The sequence below is a fragment of the Dromiciops gliroides genome, chromosome 6 (assembly GCF_019393635.1).
Source record: "Dromiciops gliroides isolate mDroGli1 chromosome 6, mDroGli1.pri, whole genome shotgun sequence".
Taxonomy (NCBI): domain Eukaryota; kingdom Metazoa; phylum Chordata; class Mammalia; order Microbiotheria; family Microbiotheriidae; genus Dromiciops; species Dromiciops gliroides.
Genome location: NC_057866.1, coordinates 4,505,277 through 4,522,448, shown reverse-complemented (window position 1 = coordinate 4,522,448; position 17,172 = coordinate 4,505,277). Strand labels below are relative to the sequence as shown.

The 17,172-nt window shown below is 44.2% G+C and overlaps 1 protein-coding gene across 2 annotated transcripts in view; it reads right to left on the bottom strand.

Moving 5' to 3' along the window:
- SHANK2 (SH3 and multiple ankyrin repeat domains 2) overlaps positions 1-17,172 on the bottom strand; it is a 692,308-nt gene that overhangs the window by 522,870 nt on the left and 152,266 nt on the right. For both annotated transcript variants that reach the window (XM_043971951.1, XM_043971952.1), the window contains exons 11-12: positions 7,312-7,378; positions 934-948 (exon numbers count right to left, since the gene is read on the bottom strand). In XM_043971951.1, coding sequence (XP_043827886.1) covers positions 934-948; positions 7,312-7,378 — 82 coding nt within the window. The remainder of the gene's footprint in view (positions 1-933; positions 949-7,311; positions 7,379-17,172) is intronic.

The window sequence follows — 17,172 nt, the reverse complement described above, 5'->3', positions numbered from 1 at the left end:
GTGGTAGAATTGGGACTTTTGAAGCCAGGTCTTGAGGCTCCAAATGAGTCTAGAGTACTTTGTGTCAAGGCTAGGATGCAACACTGACAAGGACTGGTGCAAACACACATCTCCAAGGACAGGCATTCATAGATTGGGCATGAAACCAGCATTCCTTGGGTGTCTAAGATGTGCAGAGCAGCATCCTGGGAGCGGGGACAGAAAGGGCCAAGCTGGCGGTGCTCCTGCAGGAGCACCCACTCAGGTGGAGGTCATGAAGCAGACAGAAGGTGGACTTGGGTGCAATAACAAGAAGAAGGGGACGATCTGGATGCAAGTTCAGAGGACGGATGGGAGAAAGCCCCCGAGGCTGGCACATGTGCCACAGGAAACACATGGCAGGAGTGTGGAAGGATGTACACAAGCACCACATGCTACTGAAAGGAAAGCTCCCCCAAATGAATCCCTAAGAAGAGGCCCATTGATGAAGAGTGAGCTTGGGCTTGGCCAGGAGGATGCTTTGCACCAAGCCTATGCCTCTGTGGGAATGAAAGCCAGCCCCAAAAGCCCATTTCCCTGGGAAATACTTCCCTCTGCACAGCCTCTCTCTTCTATTCAGCTATTTTCAGGTCATTTTTACTAGCCTCCAATTGCCCCATGCAAAAATAATTACATCCATGACCTTTGGTGAGGGGAGAGGGAGGGATGGACTTTGATATTTTCTTTGCCAGCAAGGAATGTTTTATGATCTGGGGATAAAACATCCTGATTTTTCCAGCCCATGCCAGACAGACACCTATCTCTGATGGGCAGACATTTCCATGAGGATCTACAGGATACCCTGGGGCTGCCTTCAACCATGGAGAGACTATCCATAGCCCATGAAAGAGATTATGCAAATACACACACACATGGCTGGCATCACGAATGAACCTGGTGACAGAATATACTTACGGGGTTCCCTCCATCCTGTGAAGAAGGAAAGCAAAACAAAAACAGAATATGATGTGACCTGCTGCCTATAGTTGGCTGGGTTTGGAACTGGTGGGGGCTGGGGGAGGGGAGGCTGGGGATGCCTCCCTTATTTACCTTTTCTTCTGGGAGGGCTTTCATTTTTAAAAAATGCAATCTCAGCACAACTTGCTTTGCAAGCCAGCTTCCAGGGCTCAGGTGGACTATAAGTCAGGGTCTGCCTGAGAGCAGCTTCTACACTGTCCAGGCAAGGGGCTTAATCACAGGCTTTGTCTGAGACTCCTCCATACTGACCTCAATCAGTCTGCTTTAATTAAAGAATCTAGGTTAGAAACACTGAAACCTCCGGAAACCTCCATTCCTTTCCGCAAACAAGGAGGTGAGCATGTTTGCTCAATGACATCATGTCTGTTTCCCTGGAAGCTGCGCCTGTCACTGTCAACGTTCTAACAAAGCCAAATGCTTTCTTACAACCAGAACTAGTCCACGGGGAGGTGAGCAAACACTCCAAGACAGAGAGATGAGAGAAAGAATCCTCTATTTCTCTCTGGCAGACCCGGCTTTATGTGCCCCCCAATATTACATCAAGGCAGCTGTTTGAATCTTCCCCACTCCCTCCCTCCCCACCCCAACACCTCCGCATTCTATCGACCATACACAACGGAGCATAATTATACAGGGATCCAGGAACTCTGCCTGGAAACCTAGCAACGGTATCCAAGTATTAGTTGGCTAATCAGCTACCCCAACTCACACAGCCGTGGGATGGGTTCCATGTTTAAACACACACACACACACAGACGCAGACAGAGACGCAGACGCGCGCGCGCGCACACACACACACACACACACACACACACACACACACAGAGGCACATGCACCCTTTTTACTTCCAGTTCCATAGCTGCAGAAGGACAAAATTCAAAAACAAACCTGATTCAGCTGAAGAAGCACAGCCCATGTCCTTTAATCCATCTGACAGTGCATCTCATCACAGAGCCAGGCAAAACCCCAACCCAAAGCAAACCAAGCCCCCAAAGCCCATTGAGAGCTGGTCATCCCGGTCCGCAGGCACTCAGCCCGCTACATGCTTGAGAGTGGCCTTACTGTTTCTCATGAGAGCACTAGGGCGGGCCCCCATATATTACCATTTTGTGTTTGGAGAGCCACCCTACCGAAGCCATCATAAAGGCTGGAGCAGAAATGCTTCTTAAAGCTGCCCAGCTCATTGACTCCGCCGGCAGCGGGAGACGAGGAAAACAATCCCGGATTAACTTTGGGGCTCACGGCTGCATTCCCACCAAGACTTCCTCAGAGTTGGCGATTAAAGAAATAACAACAATGGGCCTACTCATTACAACTGAAACGGGAGGAGGAAGATCCCCGGCTCAAGTTAGGAGCAAATTCCCTGTCATCTGGCTCTTTAATGGACTGGTACCCGACAAGATGCAGTATCTCTTCCAAAACAGAAGGGACAGAGTTGCCTCAAAGTCCAGCTCCGGATGCATTTCCAGGCTCCTGAGATGCCAAAATGCTCTATGAATTGCACTCTAGTGGAATAATGTGGCTACCAGCCTTCAGGAAGAGGTGCCTGGCAGAAAGTCTGAGAGGGTATGAAGTTGGAGCAAAGCACGCCATTTGGCAAACAGTTGTGCAGAAGACTAAGGGTCAGATAGCAGGTTGTATCCAAATAATCCTTTAACACACACACACACACACACACACACACACATCAACAACAAAAATAAGATGAAAGCAAGGCTAAATATGCATGTGGAGACTCAAGATAAGGTCTTAATTTCCTCATTTACTTACCATTTATCCAAAACAACTTTGGAGAAACATTTCAGCATTTTGAAGTGTTTATGATGTTTCAGGAAGAAGCCATGATGAGGGGAAATCTATTGTCTTTTTTTTTCTTGGTGGGGCAATGAGGGTTAAGTGACTTGCCCAGGGTCACACAGCTAGTGTCAAGTGTCTGAGTCGATTTGAACTCAGGTTCTCCTGAATCCAGGGCCAGTGCTTCATCCACTGAGCAACCTAGCTGCCCCTAAGACCTATTGTCTTTTGGACCTTGGACCCCTCACAGGGTTATGGATTTGGAGTTAGTAAGAACCTTACTGGGCATCATGAATAGACTGAGGCACAGAAATTTGTTCTGAGTCCCACACATAGAAAATATTTGAGTCAGGATTTGAACTCAGGTTTTCCTGATTCCAAGAGCAATGCCCTACACCACTGTACCACACCACCAGATGTGGCAGACTGTGATACAGTGGATAAGGCATTTGATGTGGATTCATGGAGAGTTGAGTTCAAAGCCTGCCTTCAACACTTTCTAGCTGTGGGATGCTGGGAAATGAACTTCACTTCCCTATGTCTCTGTTTCCTCTTCTGTAAAGTAGAAATATCACCTAATTCCCAGAGGTGTTGTGAGGATAAAATGGCAGAACATTTGTAAACTAATATGTAAACCTTAAAGCACAAGATAAAATGCTTATTCTTATTCTTATCATGACTGTGCAGCAATGTGGGAAGAAAACTGTCTTTTAAAGATTCAATCAGTGAAGGCAACAAGCCAAAGAAATGGAGGTAATAAGACTGGCAAGGAGATTGTATGAATGGGAGTCTATTAAATACGACTGGAAGATTAAGCAGGAGCCAGAATGCCATTCCCCATGTTGTTGTGGAATTGTCTCAATCTTATTTACCTCTCCCTGACCCCATTTGGGGTTTTCTTGGCAAAGATACTAAGTGCTTTCTTCTCCAGCTCATTTTATGGATGAGGAAACTGAGGCAAACAGGGATAAGTGACTAAGTGCCCAGGATTACACAGCTAGTAAGTGTCTGAAGCCAGATTTGAACTCAGGACGATGAGTCTTCCTGACTCCAGGGATGACCCTGTATCCATTGCAGCACCCCCTAGCTGCCCATCATTCCCCATACAGTATATTATAAAGGGGTCACAGAATGGGGGACCAGGCTGTGATATTTGCTGGGTCCATGACAACCATTGTTACTTTAGGTAGGAGAGATGGGGCTTGGGGATCTCATCAGCTCCCATGGATTCAATTATCATCTCTGTGCTGATGATTCTCAGATCTCTTTAACCCTAACCATTGTCCTAATTTCTAGTGGCTTTGCTCCTCTAATTTTTTTTTTGCAGGGAAATGACAGTTAAGTGACTTGCCCAGGGTCACACAGCTAGTAAGTGTAAAGTGTCTGAACTCGGATTCAGATACTCCTGAATCCAGGGCCAGTGCTCTATCCGCTGTGCTACCTAGGTGACTTTGCTCCTCTAAGTTTTGTTGATTTATTTCTCTATTTCCATGGCAGTTCATGGAATATGAGCTCCCTAAAGGCAGAGACTCTATTTGGGGAGCAGAGATTCCTAGTTTTAAGTTAAGGTAAAGACAATTTTGTGACTATACCCTCCCCAAATTTCATTTTTTATTTCAGAAAGTAGAGCCTCAGGTAGCCTTGTCTTAGCCACAGGGGTACAGGACTCTAAAAAAGTAAGTTAAGCTCCTTTCCACAAATTAGGTCAAAGTTGAACTGAGAAAACCAGGGGAGACACTCTAGGGCAGCATAGTCTAGAGCAGAGTTCAGAGTGGCTCATAGCTAAGATTTGTATAGTGCTTTGAGACTGGCAATGCAATGCATATGTATATGTATGCACATATATGTGTGTATTTGCATACTCATCTTAATCCTTACAATGAAGCCTGCAAGATTCTATTATTTTCCCAATTTACAAATAAGGAAATTGAAGGCACAAGAGGTTAAGTGACTTACTCAGGATCACTAGTACCTGATAGAGAGATTTGAGCCCATGTCACCTTCAAATCCATTAACCATAACACACTGTGTCCTTTGGAAGAAGAAGTGTGTTTAACAGGAGTGTACCAAGAAGAGACCAAAGGACAGACCTGATTTTAGGACAGGTCTCTGTACCTTATGACACAACAAAGTAAGGAGCTATAGCTCCTGGCTAGAAAGTCTGGCTTGAAGAGCCAAGGAGAGCTTCATGGTCAATAGCAACTATTCACGATCCATTTTTTGATTCTGAGTGAATGATGGCTGAGGAGAACTATAGCTTCCACAGCGCCCCAGTAGAGGGTAGGTTGAGTTGTGGGCAGATCTGAAGAGGAGCTGAGGCACAGAAGCGGACAGAAGACCTGGTTGTCAGAGAGGGGAGGTATCCTCTGTTTTTAAAAAAATTTTTGGAGGCAATTGGGGTTAAGTGACTTGCCAAAGGACACACAGCTAGTTAAGTGTCAAGTGTCTGAGGTCAGATTTGAACTCAGGTCCTCCTGAATCCGGGGCCAGTGCTCTATCCACTGCACCACCTAACTGCCCCTGTGAGGTATCCTCTTTGAGAGAGAGGTTTGTTATCTACAGAACCCCAGCAGCTGATGAAAGCAAATCAAAAGTTGGTGGGAAAGCTGTAACCACAGCATCCTTAATGGATGGTGTTACACAGTATTACGTAGCCCTGAAAATAGAGTAGATAGACTGGGGAGCACAGAGTAGTTATGGAAGGAAAGCAGTACAAGATGCCATCATGAGAAGACATCGGCAGCTCTGCAATGTCAGAGATGTGAGTTACGTGAGTTGTGTGTGTGTATGTGTGTGCACACCCTGGTTAGATATAGTCTGCATGCACATATTGTCAATGGTGGGAGCTGTCCCGGATATCATCTCTAGGAAGGTCTGCTCTTCCTACTGCATGTGTTATAAATATTTATGGACAAGTAAGTATCTGGCAAATCATAAAGTGCTCTAGAAATGGCACCAATTATTAGTGTCCTAATTGTCATCATGATTATCTAGAAGCTAAGCTCTAGAAGGCTAGGTGATGAGGCAGGTGGCTATTCAATTGGATGTTCTGTGTGGGCTTCAAAGAGCTACTGATAGAAAACTGAGAATTCCTCAGCTCTCTACAAAGAAATGCATCTGGCTCTGTAATTCCTACAAACCAGGGAATACATTTCATAAGGTATTTAGCACACCAAGTGAAAAATCCACACGAACTCAGCTCTATTCTTTTATGAGTTGCCACATAATAGATTCCCAATTCATTTTAAATCAACAAATACTTTCAGATCTTAATATTAATCTATCCTGTTTGCTTTGGGGAATTAGAACAATGGTTATTATATGTCTCCTCATCTTCTCAATTGCTTGACAAATATCAACTCATTGGTCCCCATGATGTCCTCAGGGAGGAGCTGAGCAAGGGCTGACAGAAGAAGCTGGGGCGCCTCCCCTGTTAGGGCTTGCCCATGCTTGGTGGATGACCACATTGCCATTGACAGGGCATGAAGAAGGTGACTCCACTCTCTATCAGTATTTCATCTTCCCATTTCCGTAAGGGGATGCAACACAAGCCAAGCACATTAATGGTGGACAACCAACATGAGAACAAGCTTTCTCTTTGTGGCAAAGAGAAATTAGACATCACACACAGCTTGTTGCATTATCTATTTGTACTGGTGAGATTTAAGACTGAGCTTTGTGGGACTCAATGATATAGGGTCCCATCCTGTACCTTTTCAGGAAGTTCAAACTAGTACAGCCCTCACAGGGTCATGCCTCCTAGGATGCAACCATCTTAACATGCTCTTTCTTCCCATCTTATGTGCCCCATGTCAGGTATCATATGGACCCTAGGGATGGGACATGGGGGAAGGAAAGTGGGCAGGGGAGGGGAAGTAGGAAGAGAAAAGAACTAAAGTGGATCCTTCCAAGTTGGAGAGACAGACTAAGGATCCAGATGCCCCTAGATACCTCTTTTGGCTGCTGTAAGAAAGATTAATAAGTTTTCCACGTGGAGGGTGTGGGAAAAGAAGGATGATGGTCATTGAGATAACAGCTGTTGATAACAGGCTGAGAAGGGAGACAGAATCAATTGCCTCTTCTTTCCTTGCTTAATTGACTTCTCTTAACTAATTTATTTAAATGGAATTTGAGTATATCATTTTGTATTTAATTAGAGATTTCTAAATCTTCAATTAGTATTGTAAATGAAGGTGCTATATGAATTAAAATATCAATGTCAGTCATGTCACTCCACCTGATTTCCCAAGGGTATGTTTAGCTCTCAGAAAGTTAAACATGATTTATCAGACTTCTGTGCATTTAGGTATCTCCATGGACCAGGGAAAATAAGATTACACAGAATCACAAACTCTCAGAGATGGAATTAGAACAATAAAGATTGTAGACTTATGCTTGGGTAAAATTTTGTCTATAGCAGTTCTCTGATGCTGCTTCCTTCTGAAGAATCTCAAAAAAATACGTGGTGATCCTCAACTAAAACCACATACTCCCCATGACTCCCCATGCATTCCACTTACCAATATCTGTTTCCTTGTGGTTCTTAATATACTCCGCCAGCTCAAAGTTTCCCGCGATTATCGCCACCTACAAAATTATACAGAATTTCAAATTATTTCCAAATTATATATGTAAAAAACCTGACATTCTTGAAAACTTGGACTATCACACCTGGAAAGGACCTGGGATATCATACAGTCCAAAGTCCTTATGTCCTCAGAATTCTGAGAGCCCAAGATGGGAGTGACTTGATCAGGGTCCTAATGCTAATGAGTGAGTGACAGAGCTAGGAGTTCATCCCAGGTCTTCCAGTTCAAAGCTCACTTCTCTCAAAAGGCAGTGAATGGAGGACTAGATGGTAAGTCAGAGAGATCTTGGTTTAAATTCTGCCTCTAAAACTTCTGAGAGCTATATGACCATGGGAAAGTCAAATGACTTGGTTCTCAGTCTTCACATCTGAAAAATGAGGACAGTGATGACTTTTCTGCTGACCTCATGGGACCAACGTGAGGCTCCAAGGAGGTAATAATGTTCATAAAGCAATCTGTACAATTTAAAGTGTACAGTTATACCTTCTACATAATGACTTTCCCCAACAAGGATTTTGATATATCGTGGCTCAGCATAAGAAATTAAATGGGAATTTTATGGAAGCTGCAGACAACATGCAAAGGCCAGCAGATGACAGAAAAAGTTTAGAAACTCAGAAATGCATAAAATATATGTATAATATTGTAAAATATCAACCCAAATTTTATAATAAGGTAAATAAAAGAAAAAATCAGACTTCTCTGGTATGAAGGGAAGACCAAGAAATTATATGCAAAGTTTCCAGATTGCAGGGGCACTGGGCCCCTAACCCCCATGATGTGGAAAGGATAACTAATATTAAAGAGGCAATGTGCCACAATGATTGTGAGTCAGAATTCAGATGGCTTAGAGTCAGCAGAACATAGGCTCAAATTACACCATGGCCACAAGGTGTGTGCCCCCTGGAGAATCACCTAACCTTCCAGTGATTCAAGGAAATCTAGAGTTAGCTACAAAGCCAGGGAAGTTTGCAAATCTACATTGCTGTTTGGAGTTCTTTGCAATAGAGAGATCATAGGTCCTGGACATATTTGTATACAGTCAGTTCTAACAAGTATTTCAAAAATACAATTTGTTCCAACACAATTGATACATTAGGAAATGCTTTAAGCTTTAGTCAAATTTCAAGTTTGCTTCTGAACAATTACATCCTCAAGAAACAGCAAGAACACAGAAAACACACTAATAACTCCCAAGCTGCAACCCTAATTCTGACACCCACTTCCACAAGTGTAAATTTCGGACTTTTGTCAAGACAAAGTGTTATATTTGTTGTATATCTTCCGGTGTGGTAGAAGCTGAGACTGGGGAAAAAGTCTGCTTCTCACCCTGCCATCTTTGCACCCCCTTCCTCCAAGGCTGACTCTAACCCTGCCCAACTTGCTTAGGCAGACTGGGGTGCAGACTGAGTAGAAGCCAAAGCCATTAAAATGCAGCCACAATTTATTGCAGTATTTCTATCTTAACCACTTAGCATGCATAGGACTTGCTCCTATTTTTATTAGGTTCCTGTGTTTTGCTTTATTTTGTTTTTTATGTCACTGACAAAGTTTTAGTCATTGTGTCCCTAATCCCATTTTCCCCATAAAGCCCATGGTTTTTATTGTGGATTTTGCAAAGTACGGTGTTTTGGGGAATACATATGTCATGTTGTAGCAGAATTGGTAGTTATTATTATCATTGTTGTTATTCTTTTTTGTATAGTGAAAACTGAGATCAAATCCCGCCTCAGAAATGTACAGACTGTATGACTTTGGGTAAGTCATTTAACATCTGTTTGCCTCAGTATCCTCAACTTTAAGATGGGGATAATAATAGTACCTACCTGACAGGATTGTTTTGAGGACCAAATGAGATATTATTTGGAAAGCACTTCTCATAGTGTCTACATGCAGTAGATGTGCTATAGAAATGCTAACTAATATTATTAACCAAGGTTAGTGCAGTTCAGCCTAGTTCAACAAGCCTTTCTTAAGCACCAACTATGTGAAAGGCATGGAAAGGACTCAAGTTTGAACAGGCTGAGTTTGTGATGCCAAAGGAAGACGCAGGTGGAGCTGTCCCTCAGGCAGCTGGAGATGGAGCTTGGAGTCCAGAGGAAAGACTAAAACTGAGGATTTCGATTGGGGAGTTGTTTGCTCAGAAATTATTTTAGTCAGTTAAATCATGGTTCAGGGCACTTACTCCACTTCTATCTAGGGAGACTCTGCCATGGAGGGTCACTGCTTCTGGCTTCTGCAGTAGCTCCACCTGGCCACATTAGCCACCTGTGAGCTCTTGTCCACACAGCTAGTGCCGATGCCTGTGCCCGGGAGTAATCCAATTAAAAATCCAACAGTAGAAACAGCAAGAAGGATCGATACTCTCCCTGATTTCATTAAGGAGCCTTTCAGGTAGCGTCAGCTTGTACTGACATCAACATAGTTAACATGCTAACAATGAGTATCTACACTGGGATGTAAGGTTTACAAAGTGCTTCCCAAACATGATCTCATTTGGACCTGACATTCCTGGAAAGTAGGTGCTATTGCTATCCCCATTACACATGAGGGAACTGAGGCAAATAGAGGTAAGTGAAATCAATCAGGAGAGAATGTTCTCCCTCTGAAGAACTCCCTCTACCAGATTTTGTTTTGGCTAATCATCAGCGAAGTTCATGGAGCAGAGCACTAGAAGTGACATGATTTGCCTAGCTGACATCACAAAGAGAGAATAGGACAGAGCTGGGTTTTGAACTAAGGTCTTACTTGGCAGCTCTCTGTCCTCTTTGCCACACATATCTGTCCAGCCCCAGGCAGTGCCAATACTGATCCTGAAGAAAGAAAATTCTGAACACATGAAAAGCTCTTCCCAAGATCTTGATCCAGAAGGATCTTTGAAGAAACTATCTCTTTTCTTCCTCCCAGATATGAGAATTATAGAAATATTTAATTTTTTCTTAACCAAGGACATTTTTCTTCCTACAATAATATTAGCAAGCATTCCTGTAATGCTCTGAGGTTTATTAAACACTTTACACACAGAGAGAGCACAGCACATAGTAAGCATTTAATAAATGTCTATTAATTGATTGATTATCTCATTTTAGCCTCATAAACACCCTATGACACAGGTGCTGTTCTTACTCCCATTTTACAGATGAGGAAAATGGGGGTCCAAAGGGTGGAAAGACTTGCCCACTATTCTTCCACAGTGAATACTGGAGATGGGATTTGAACATAGAATTCTCCTGACCCCAAGCCTAACTTTCCTTCGACTTGCCTGATGTCTGTTACACCTACTATAAAAAAAATTACCCAAAGATATGCCCAAGACTGACTCTGAAAAGTTAAGACAAGAAAACAAGTCAGGATGAAGGTTTCAGCATTATGTATGGGAAGGGGAAAACAAGTATCCATCATGACCTTGGCCTCAGAATATTTACAAAATAGAAAATCCTTACATGCAGAACTTCAGCTATATTCAAGTTAAGAAAAAGGAAAAGGATCTCTTATGCCTGCTGACTCAATCATGTAGCCATCCTCAGAGCTTCTTAGTGGCTCCACATTGTGGACCTCTCTTTAAGGATTTCTTTTTTCAGTGCTGCTTAATTTACCAAACATCCACCGAGCACCTAGAATCTTGAAAGGCGCTGAGCTGTTTGAAGGGGAAACAGAGATTTTTGTTTCTTAATGACCTGGTCTCAGTCATCAGGAACATCAGGAGCTGATGTTCCACCAGGGCCAGGGGAAGAGAGGGGGAAAAAACCTTGTACCTGGGCTAGAGTAACATAAGGTGGGAAGTGAGGAGGAACAAAGGAATCCTGGCTTAGGGCTTTTCCATTGCCTCAGGAGGGAGAAAGTAATTTCAGCTGGGGGGGGGGGAGGTTGGAAGGACACAGCTAGTAAGTGCTTGAAGCAAAATGTGAGGGGAGTGAGACTTCGTGCCAATGAAATGAGGCCCACCCAGGCTACCATTCCCTGGGGATCTGATTTTGTGCTTTTGTGGCTTTCTTGGGTTTTCCTCTAAACTTCTGAGCCAGTTCCTTTTGATAAATCCTAGCATGCCTTGGCTAAACAAAGGGCAGAAGAGCTCATCCCTGCCTTGGCAGAGAGCCAGGGCACTGCAAATACTCCTCGACAGCCAGGATGCCAGTGTCAGCAGCTGCCCACAATTTCTGAGAAGTTTAGGGCAGCTTAGGAAACAAGAACTGGGTTGGGAGGAAGGGCAGCTGCCATAGGGAGGTAAGGAACCTGACAGCAAGCCTAGACAGACCCCCTCTCCCCTGTTGGAGGTCACTAAGACCTTCCTTCCGGAACCTTCCAGTCCCCGTCTGGTTCTTCTTTTCTCCACTGTACCGAATAATACCATTGGTAGCAACATGTCAGAAAAGTAAATGAGGTCCTGCCCTCTTTCTAAGCCCACAAGAAGCCTCCATATTCACCCAAAGAGACACAAGAGATGATCAGGATAAATGGGAAACTTTGGCCTGACCCTATTCAGATAACACTACTTAGAACAAAAGGAGCAACCGCACAGAAATGCTCAGCAGCAAAGAATTGTACACATTAAAACAATTCACATGCAGTCAAGGCAACAAGAGAGGAAAAGCACTGATGAGAGAGGGTCTGGAGAAAGACACACTAACACATGGTTTATCACTAATGGGTGGTTTGTTAGTGGAGGCAGTGAGGTGTCGCAGAGGATAGAACACTGGTCTCGGAGTCAGGAAGACCTGAATTCAAATTGAGCCTCAGACAATTAATTACTAGTTGTGTGACCCTGGGTAAGTCACTTAATTTCTGTTTGCCTCAGTTCCACAACTGTAAAATGGTGATAATGACAGTACCTAACTCAAAAGGTTGTTGTGAAGACCAAATGAAATGTTTGTAAAATGCTTAGTAGAGAGATTGGTATCTAAGAGCCACTCTCTTGGTGCCATGCCTTTCTCCCCATGAGAAGTCCAAGGACTTCTTTCATGGTTTCCCTTCTCTTCCCTTTCCCTTCCTCAGTCCCGAAAGAAATTACCATCTTATTCTAAAAAAATGCTTAGTAGAGTATTGAGGGCTTAATCAATGCTTGATTCCTTCCTTTCATCCATATGAAAGCTACATTGTCCATGCTCTTTGACCTGGCGATCCCACTAAAGGGCATAACTACTTCTTCCATGCCATGTTGCCTCTAGTAGTGAGAGCAAAGACTAGTTGAATCAAGGAGATTTGGATTACGGTCTTGCCTGCCAAGATGAGCAGGTGAAACGCATGCTGACTGACAGCCAATGGGGCCACTCGGGGTTTTGAGCAGGGTAGCCCTCAGGATGACTTGTCAGAGTGGAGACAATTGTGGAGGCCAGTGCTTGGCATCGGGGCTGAAGCTAAAGCCACCCTGGATGTGGCTGGTGGCACGTGATGGGAGAAGGAGGAATCCTAAAGAGCCAACAGGATTCTGAGACCGGCTACGAAGGCCAAAGAGGGTCAGGAAACAAAGATGTTGGCCAGGTTTTCATCACCACTGCAATTTCATGTGCTCTGGGAAGGGCAGCTGCCATAGGGAGGTAAGGAACCTGACAGCAAGCCTAGACAGACCCCTTCTCCCCTGCCCAGCCACTCAGTGAGTGCTACAGACTCCCTGCTGCAAAGCCAAAAGGTCTGGATGAAGACCGCTTGGCAGCACAATCCCCAAGGCAGGATTCAACCCCACCCCTGCATGGCCGGAGGAGAGCCCAAAGCCTCCTCTGACCCCTGGTCCAGGCTGCCCCTGGAGCAGTGGCCAGGGATTAAAGTCATTTCCCAGAGCTCCAGGGAAACACCCCCAGCCATTCTGTTGGGAAGCTGAGGCAAAATGAGGGACCCCATATCCCTTCATCTGATGGTACCGCTATCCCCAAATGACAAAAACAGATTTATTTCTTTCTGCTTCAGAGATACTAGTAAATGCCTCCTCAATGCCTCTGGGAAGCAGAGGTGTGTAAAAGAAGAAAGGAAGAAAGAAAATCGCATTTCTCTGAAAGGCTTCAATGTTTGGATGGAATTCTCCCTGTTTTTAAACAGTTTTTATACAGTGGAAATGGACAGCAGTTTTTTCTTCTTATTCTAAGTATGCAAAGTCAAATGATACAACCACACCTCACAGCTGAACCTAAAATTAATTTATTCTTTCCATTTTTACGTAATTTTCCTAATTGGTAAAATGACAGTGGCAGCCTAGGACGATGGCTCCTGATTGCCGGATGACACCGAGCTGACTCTTCATGGCCCTGTTCAGGGAGAAGCTTTCTTCATTTCGTCAAGCAGAGCTGAGGGAGAGGGGGTGGCACTGGGAGGCTGCAGAGCTCATCCAGGGCTACTAGAAACTGTGCAAGAGGCAGGAAAGTATCTCAGGGATAACATGCCCCAGATCCAAGGCTCTGGCCACTGACTGAGCCCACCAAAAACACAGCAGACAAAGATGCAGGGAAAGCACAGAGCTCTGCCACACTGCAGTCCCATTCAGACTAAACAGCTTTTTCTGTGGCACAAGGAGTGGGGCTTGGGGAGGGAGAGATGCATAGCTGAGTTCTTTGCCAGTCTGTGGGTTGACTTAAACAGCCCTGTCCGAACATGTTGGCCAGTGGGGGTGCTGAGTGAACATACCAAGGTCCACCTTGCCCTGCTGCCACTTCATGGTGTTTTTACCCATCTCAGATTCTTGGTGTCTTGGATTGTGGAGACAGCTGCAATTACTTGATCCCTCATGCATAATTGCTATTTTGGAGAGGTTTGGGAGGTTATGGGAATCAGAGAAAGTTTCTAGTCCTCATCTTTGAAGCATGTGTACAAAAGTTCTTCACAAACCACAGGCTCATTTCTATATAGGACTTTTATTCATACTGGGCTATTAATTTTAAAAAGCACTGATTTTGCACCCACTGCATACCAAGCAGTGTACACCACACTGGAGGTAGAAGACAAAAGTGAAAACCCTTGCGTGCTCTCGAGGCAATTATTCTCATTATGTTGGAGGAATTCTCAGAGGTGAAGAAGGAATGGACATAGAGGCATAGAGGACAGCCTGTACCAGGGAAGAGAATGGAATATCCTCCTCCTCCTCCTCCTCCTCCTCCTCCTTAAAATACAGAGTTGATTTTAATGTTTGGCTGCCTTAAGGGAAGTGGTGTGATAGTCAGTAAACATTGACTGTGCCAGATACTAAGCGCTGAGGTTAAAAATAAGGCAAAAGGCAGTCCCTTCCCTTAAGGAGCTTAGAATCTAAGAGGAAAAACAACAAGCAAGCAAATGCATACAAACAAGCCATACATAGGATAAACAGGAAATAACTGACCAAGGGAAAGCACTGGGATTAAGATAAAATTGATAAAATTGGAAAAGTCAAGTGGCACCAGATTAAGCCATCATTATCTGGCCAACGAGGCTGAACCTCATTCAGTAGGTAATAGGGAGCCACTGAAGACTGCAGAGTAGACAAGTGACATGTCCAGATCTAGAGATGAGAAAGAATTTTGTGCTGATGCTATGAGGAAGGGCTGGCCAGGGAAGGGAGGTCCATCTTTATGACCTCTTCAGTCCTAGTATTGAGATGACAAGGGAAGCAGTATGCATAGTCCCTACCTGCCAGGCACTTATTTGAGAAGTTAGCCAGAAGCATAAGATGGTTTTACACAACACGGAGATATCACCACTCAGAGGTGGTTAACTCTACACCAGAGATGTCTACCACCAGGGCTGTCTGGAGGAGTTCTGAGCTTCAGATCTGGAAAGGACTTCAGAGGCCATTACAAATGAGGAAACAAAGGAGGTTCAATGACTTGCCGAGCTCATACAAGTAGTAAGTGACAGAGAAGGAAATTGATCCCAGGTCATCTGTCTCTGGACGACAGCATGGCAACACTAGAGCTGGAAGGAACATCATGGGATATCCAATCTCACCCCCCACATTTGAAAGATGATGAAGCTACAGTCAGGGAGGCTGAGTGACTCACCAGAGGCCGGACAGACAAGGAGCAAGCACCAGAGCTGAGATTTGAACTCAGATCCTTTGAATCCAGCACTAACTGTCCCCAGTGGGCTGTGTTGCCATGAAGGCTTCAAGAAGAAAGACAATAGGATTCTATAGGGAAGGTTGAGGAGGAGAAGCCTGCCCTTCGACCTTGCCTGTAACTGAACCATAGCCATCCTTGAAGGACCAGCTTAAGGTCACTTCCTCCACTGCCCTTGGGGGAAACATCTCTGCATTCTCAGCCTACCCTGAGCTGGCCTTTCTTTGCATTCCTCAGACACTCAGTCTGAACATACAACCCAGCTCGCAGTACAGCAGCCCTGGATTTAGGGCCGAGAAACGCAGGTTCACTTACTGACTCTACCATCCACTCATTTTGTGACTCTTGACAAGGGGTGCCACCTCTCTGAGCCCGCTTCTTCATGTGGGATATTACTACACAGATAAGCATAAGGAAAGAGGAGAATCCAACCTAGAGCAGAATGTGCAAGGAGGCCTTCAACCTTCAGGCATGCCCACTGGCCCAGACAGCCTCCGATCTATGACGTCCCATGGACTCCAGAGCATAAATGGAGATACTGAGTTAAGCGAGGCAGGAAGGGGACAGCATTTCTGCCAGTGAATGCCTCTAGTAGGAGCCCAGGCTGAGAGAGCATCAGCTCCTCCCCTCTCCGCCCTCCATGCTCTTGATGCTGAAGCATCTTTCTGAAAAGCCGTGAGTGCATGTTTCACACCAGCCAAGGTTATTTATAACCACATATTGTGATCCTGACACTTTCTTCCTGTTCTTGGAGAAACAGTCCTTCCCCATATGGTGAGGGGAGCTTGGGGCTCCCAACTTTCCCATCCTATGTTTTCCTTCCAAACTGGCTGAGTGTATGTGCATGCATATCACTAGGCACTTCCTTTGTTTATTGTGACTTTGCTGTTATTTTTTAGTTAAATAACAACAGCACTGAGGAACTGACTAGAGCAGGGACCATCCAGACTGGTTCCTCCACTGGGCTTCTGGGAAAACTGAGGCTTGAGAGAGTCACTCACCCAAGATCACCATGAGAGGCACAAGTAACACTGAGCTTACACTCCCCAGAGCAAAGCAATGCCTTGACATGTGTTTTTATGTTATAAATATTTACAGATTAACCAATCATACTCTAAGAGAAGAGAGGTCTCTTATTAAAAATGTAAAATAATTTTGGGGTTTTCTTTTGTGGGGCAATGAGAGTTAAGTGACTTGCCCAGGGTCACACAGCTAGTAAGTGTCAAGTGTCTGAGGCTGGATTTGAACTCAGGTCCTCCTGAATCTAGGGCCAGTGCTTTATCCACTGTGCTATCTAGCTGTCCCCTCTATTTTTTAATTTAAAAAAATAACAAATATATTTCTTCTCATTCCCATCATCCAACCCATCCAAAAAGGGGGAAAAGAAAAAAAAATCCCTTGTAATAAATACAGAGTCAATCAAATCAAATTCCCTCATGGACTGTATACAAAAATTTACATGTCTCATTCTAAACACTAAATCTACCACTTCATTCAATTAGATAACATGTTTCATCATTGATCCTCTGGAATCAGGGATGATTGACCATTGTTCTCACAGCTTTCAAAATTACTTGGCTTTTCAGTATCATTGTTATTGTATAAATCGGTTTTGGTTCTGCTCATTTCATTCTTTGTCAGTTTAAAAGGGTTCTCCAAATTATTTACTTTTATATCATTGATGTTATAGCTTAAACTGTTTTTCTGATGTTATTTACTTTACTCAGCATCAGTTCATCTAAATCCTTCTATGTCTCTTTGAAATCATCCGAGTCCT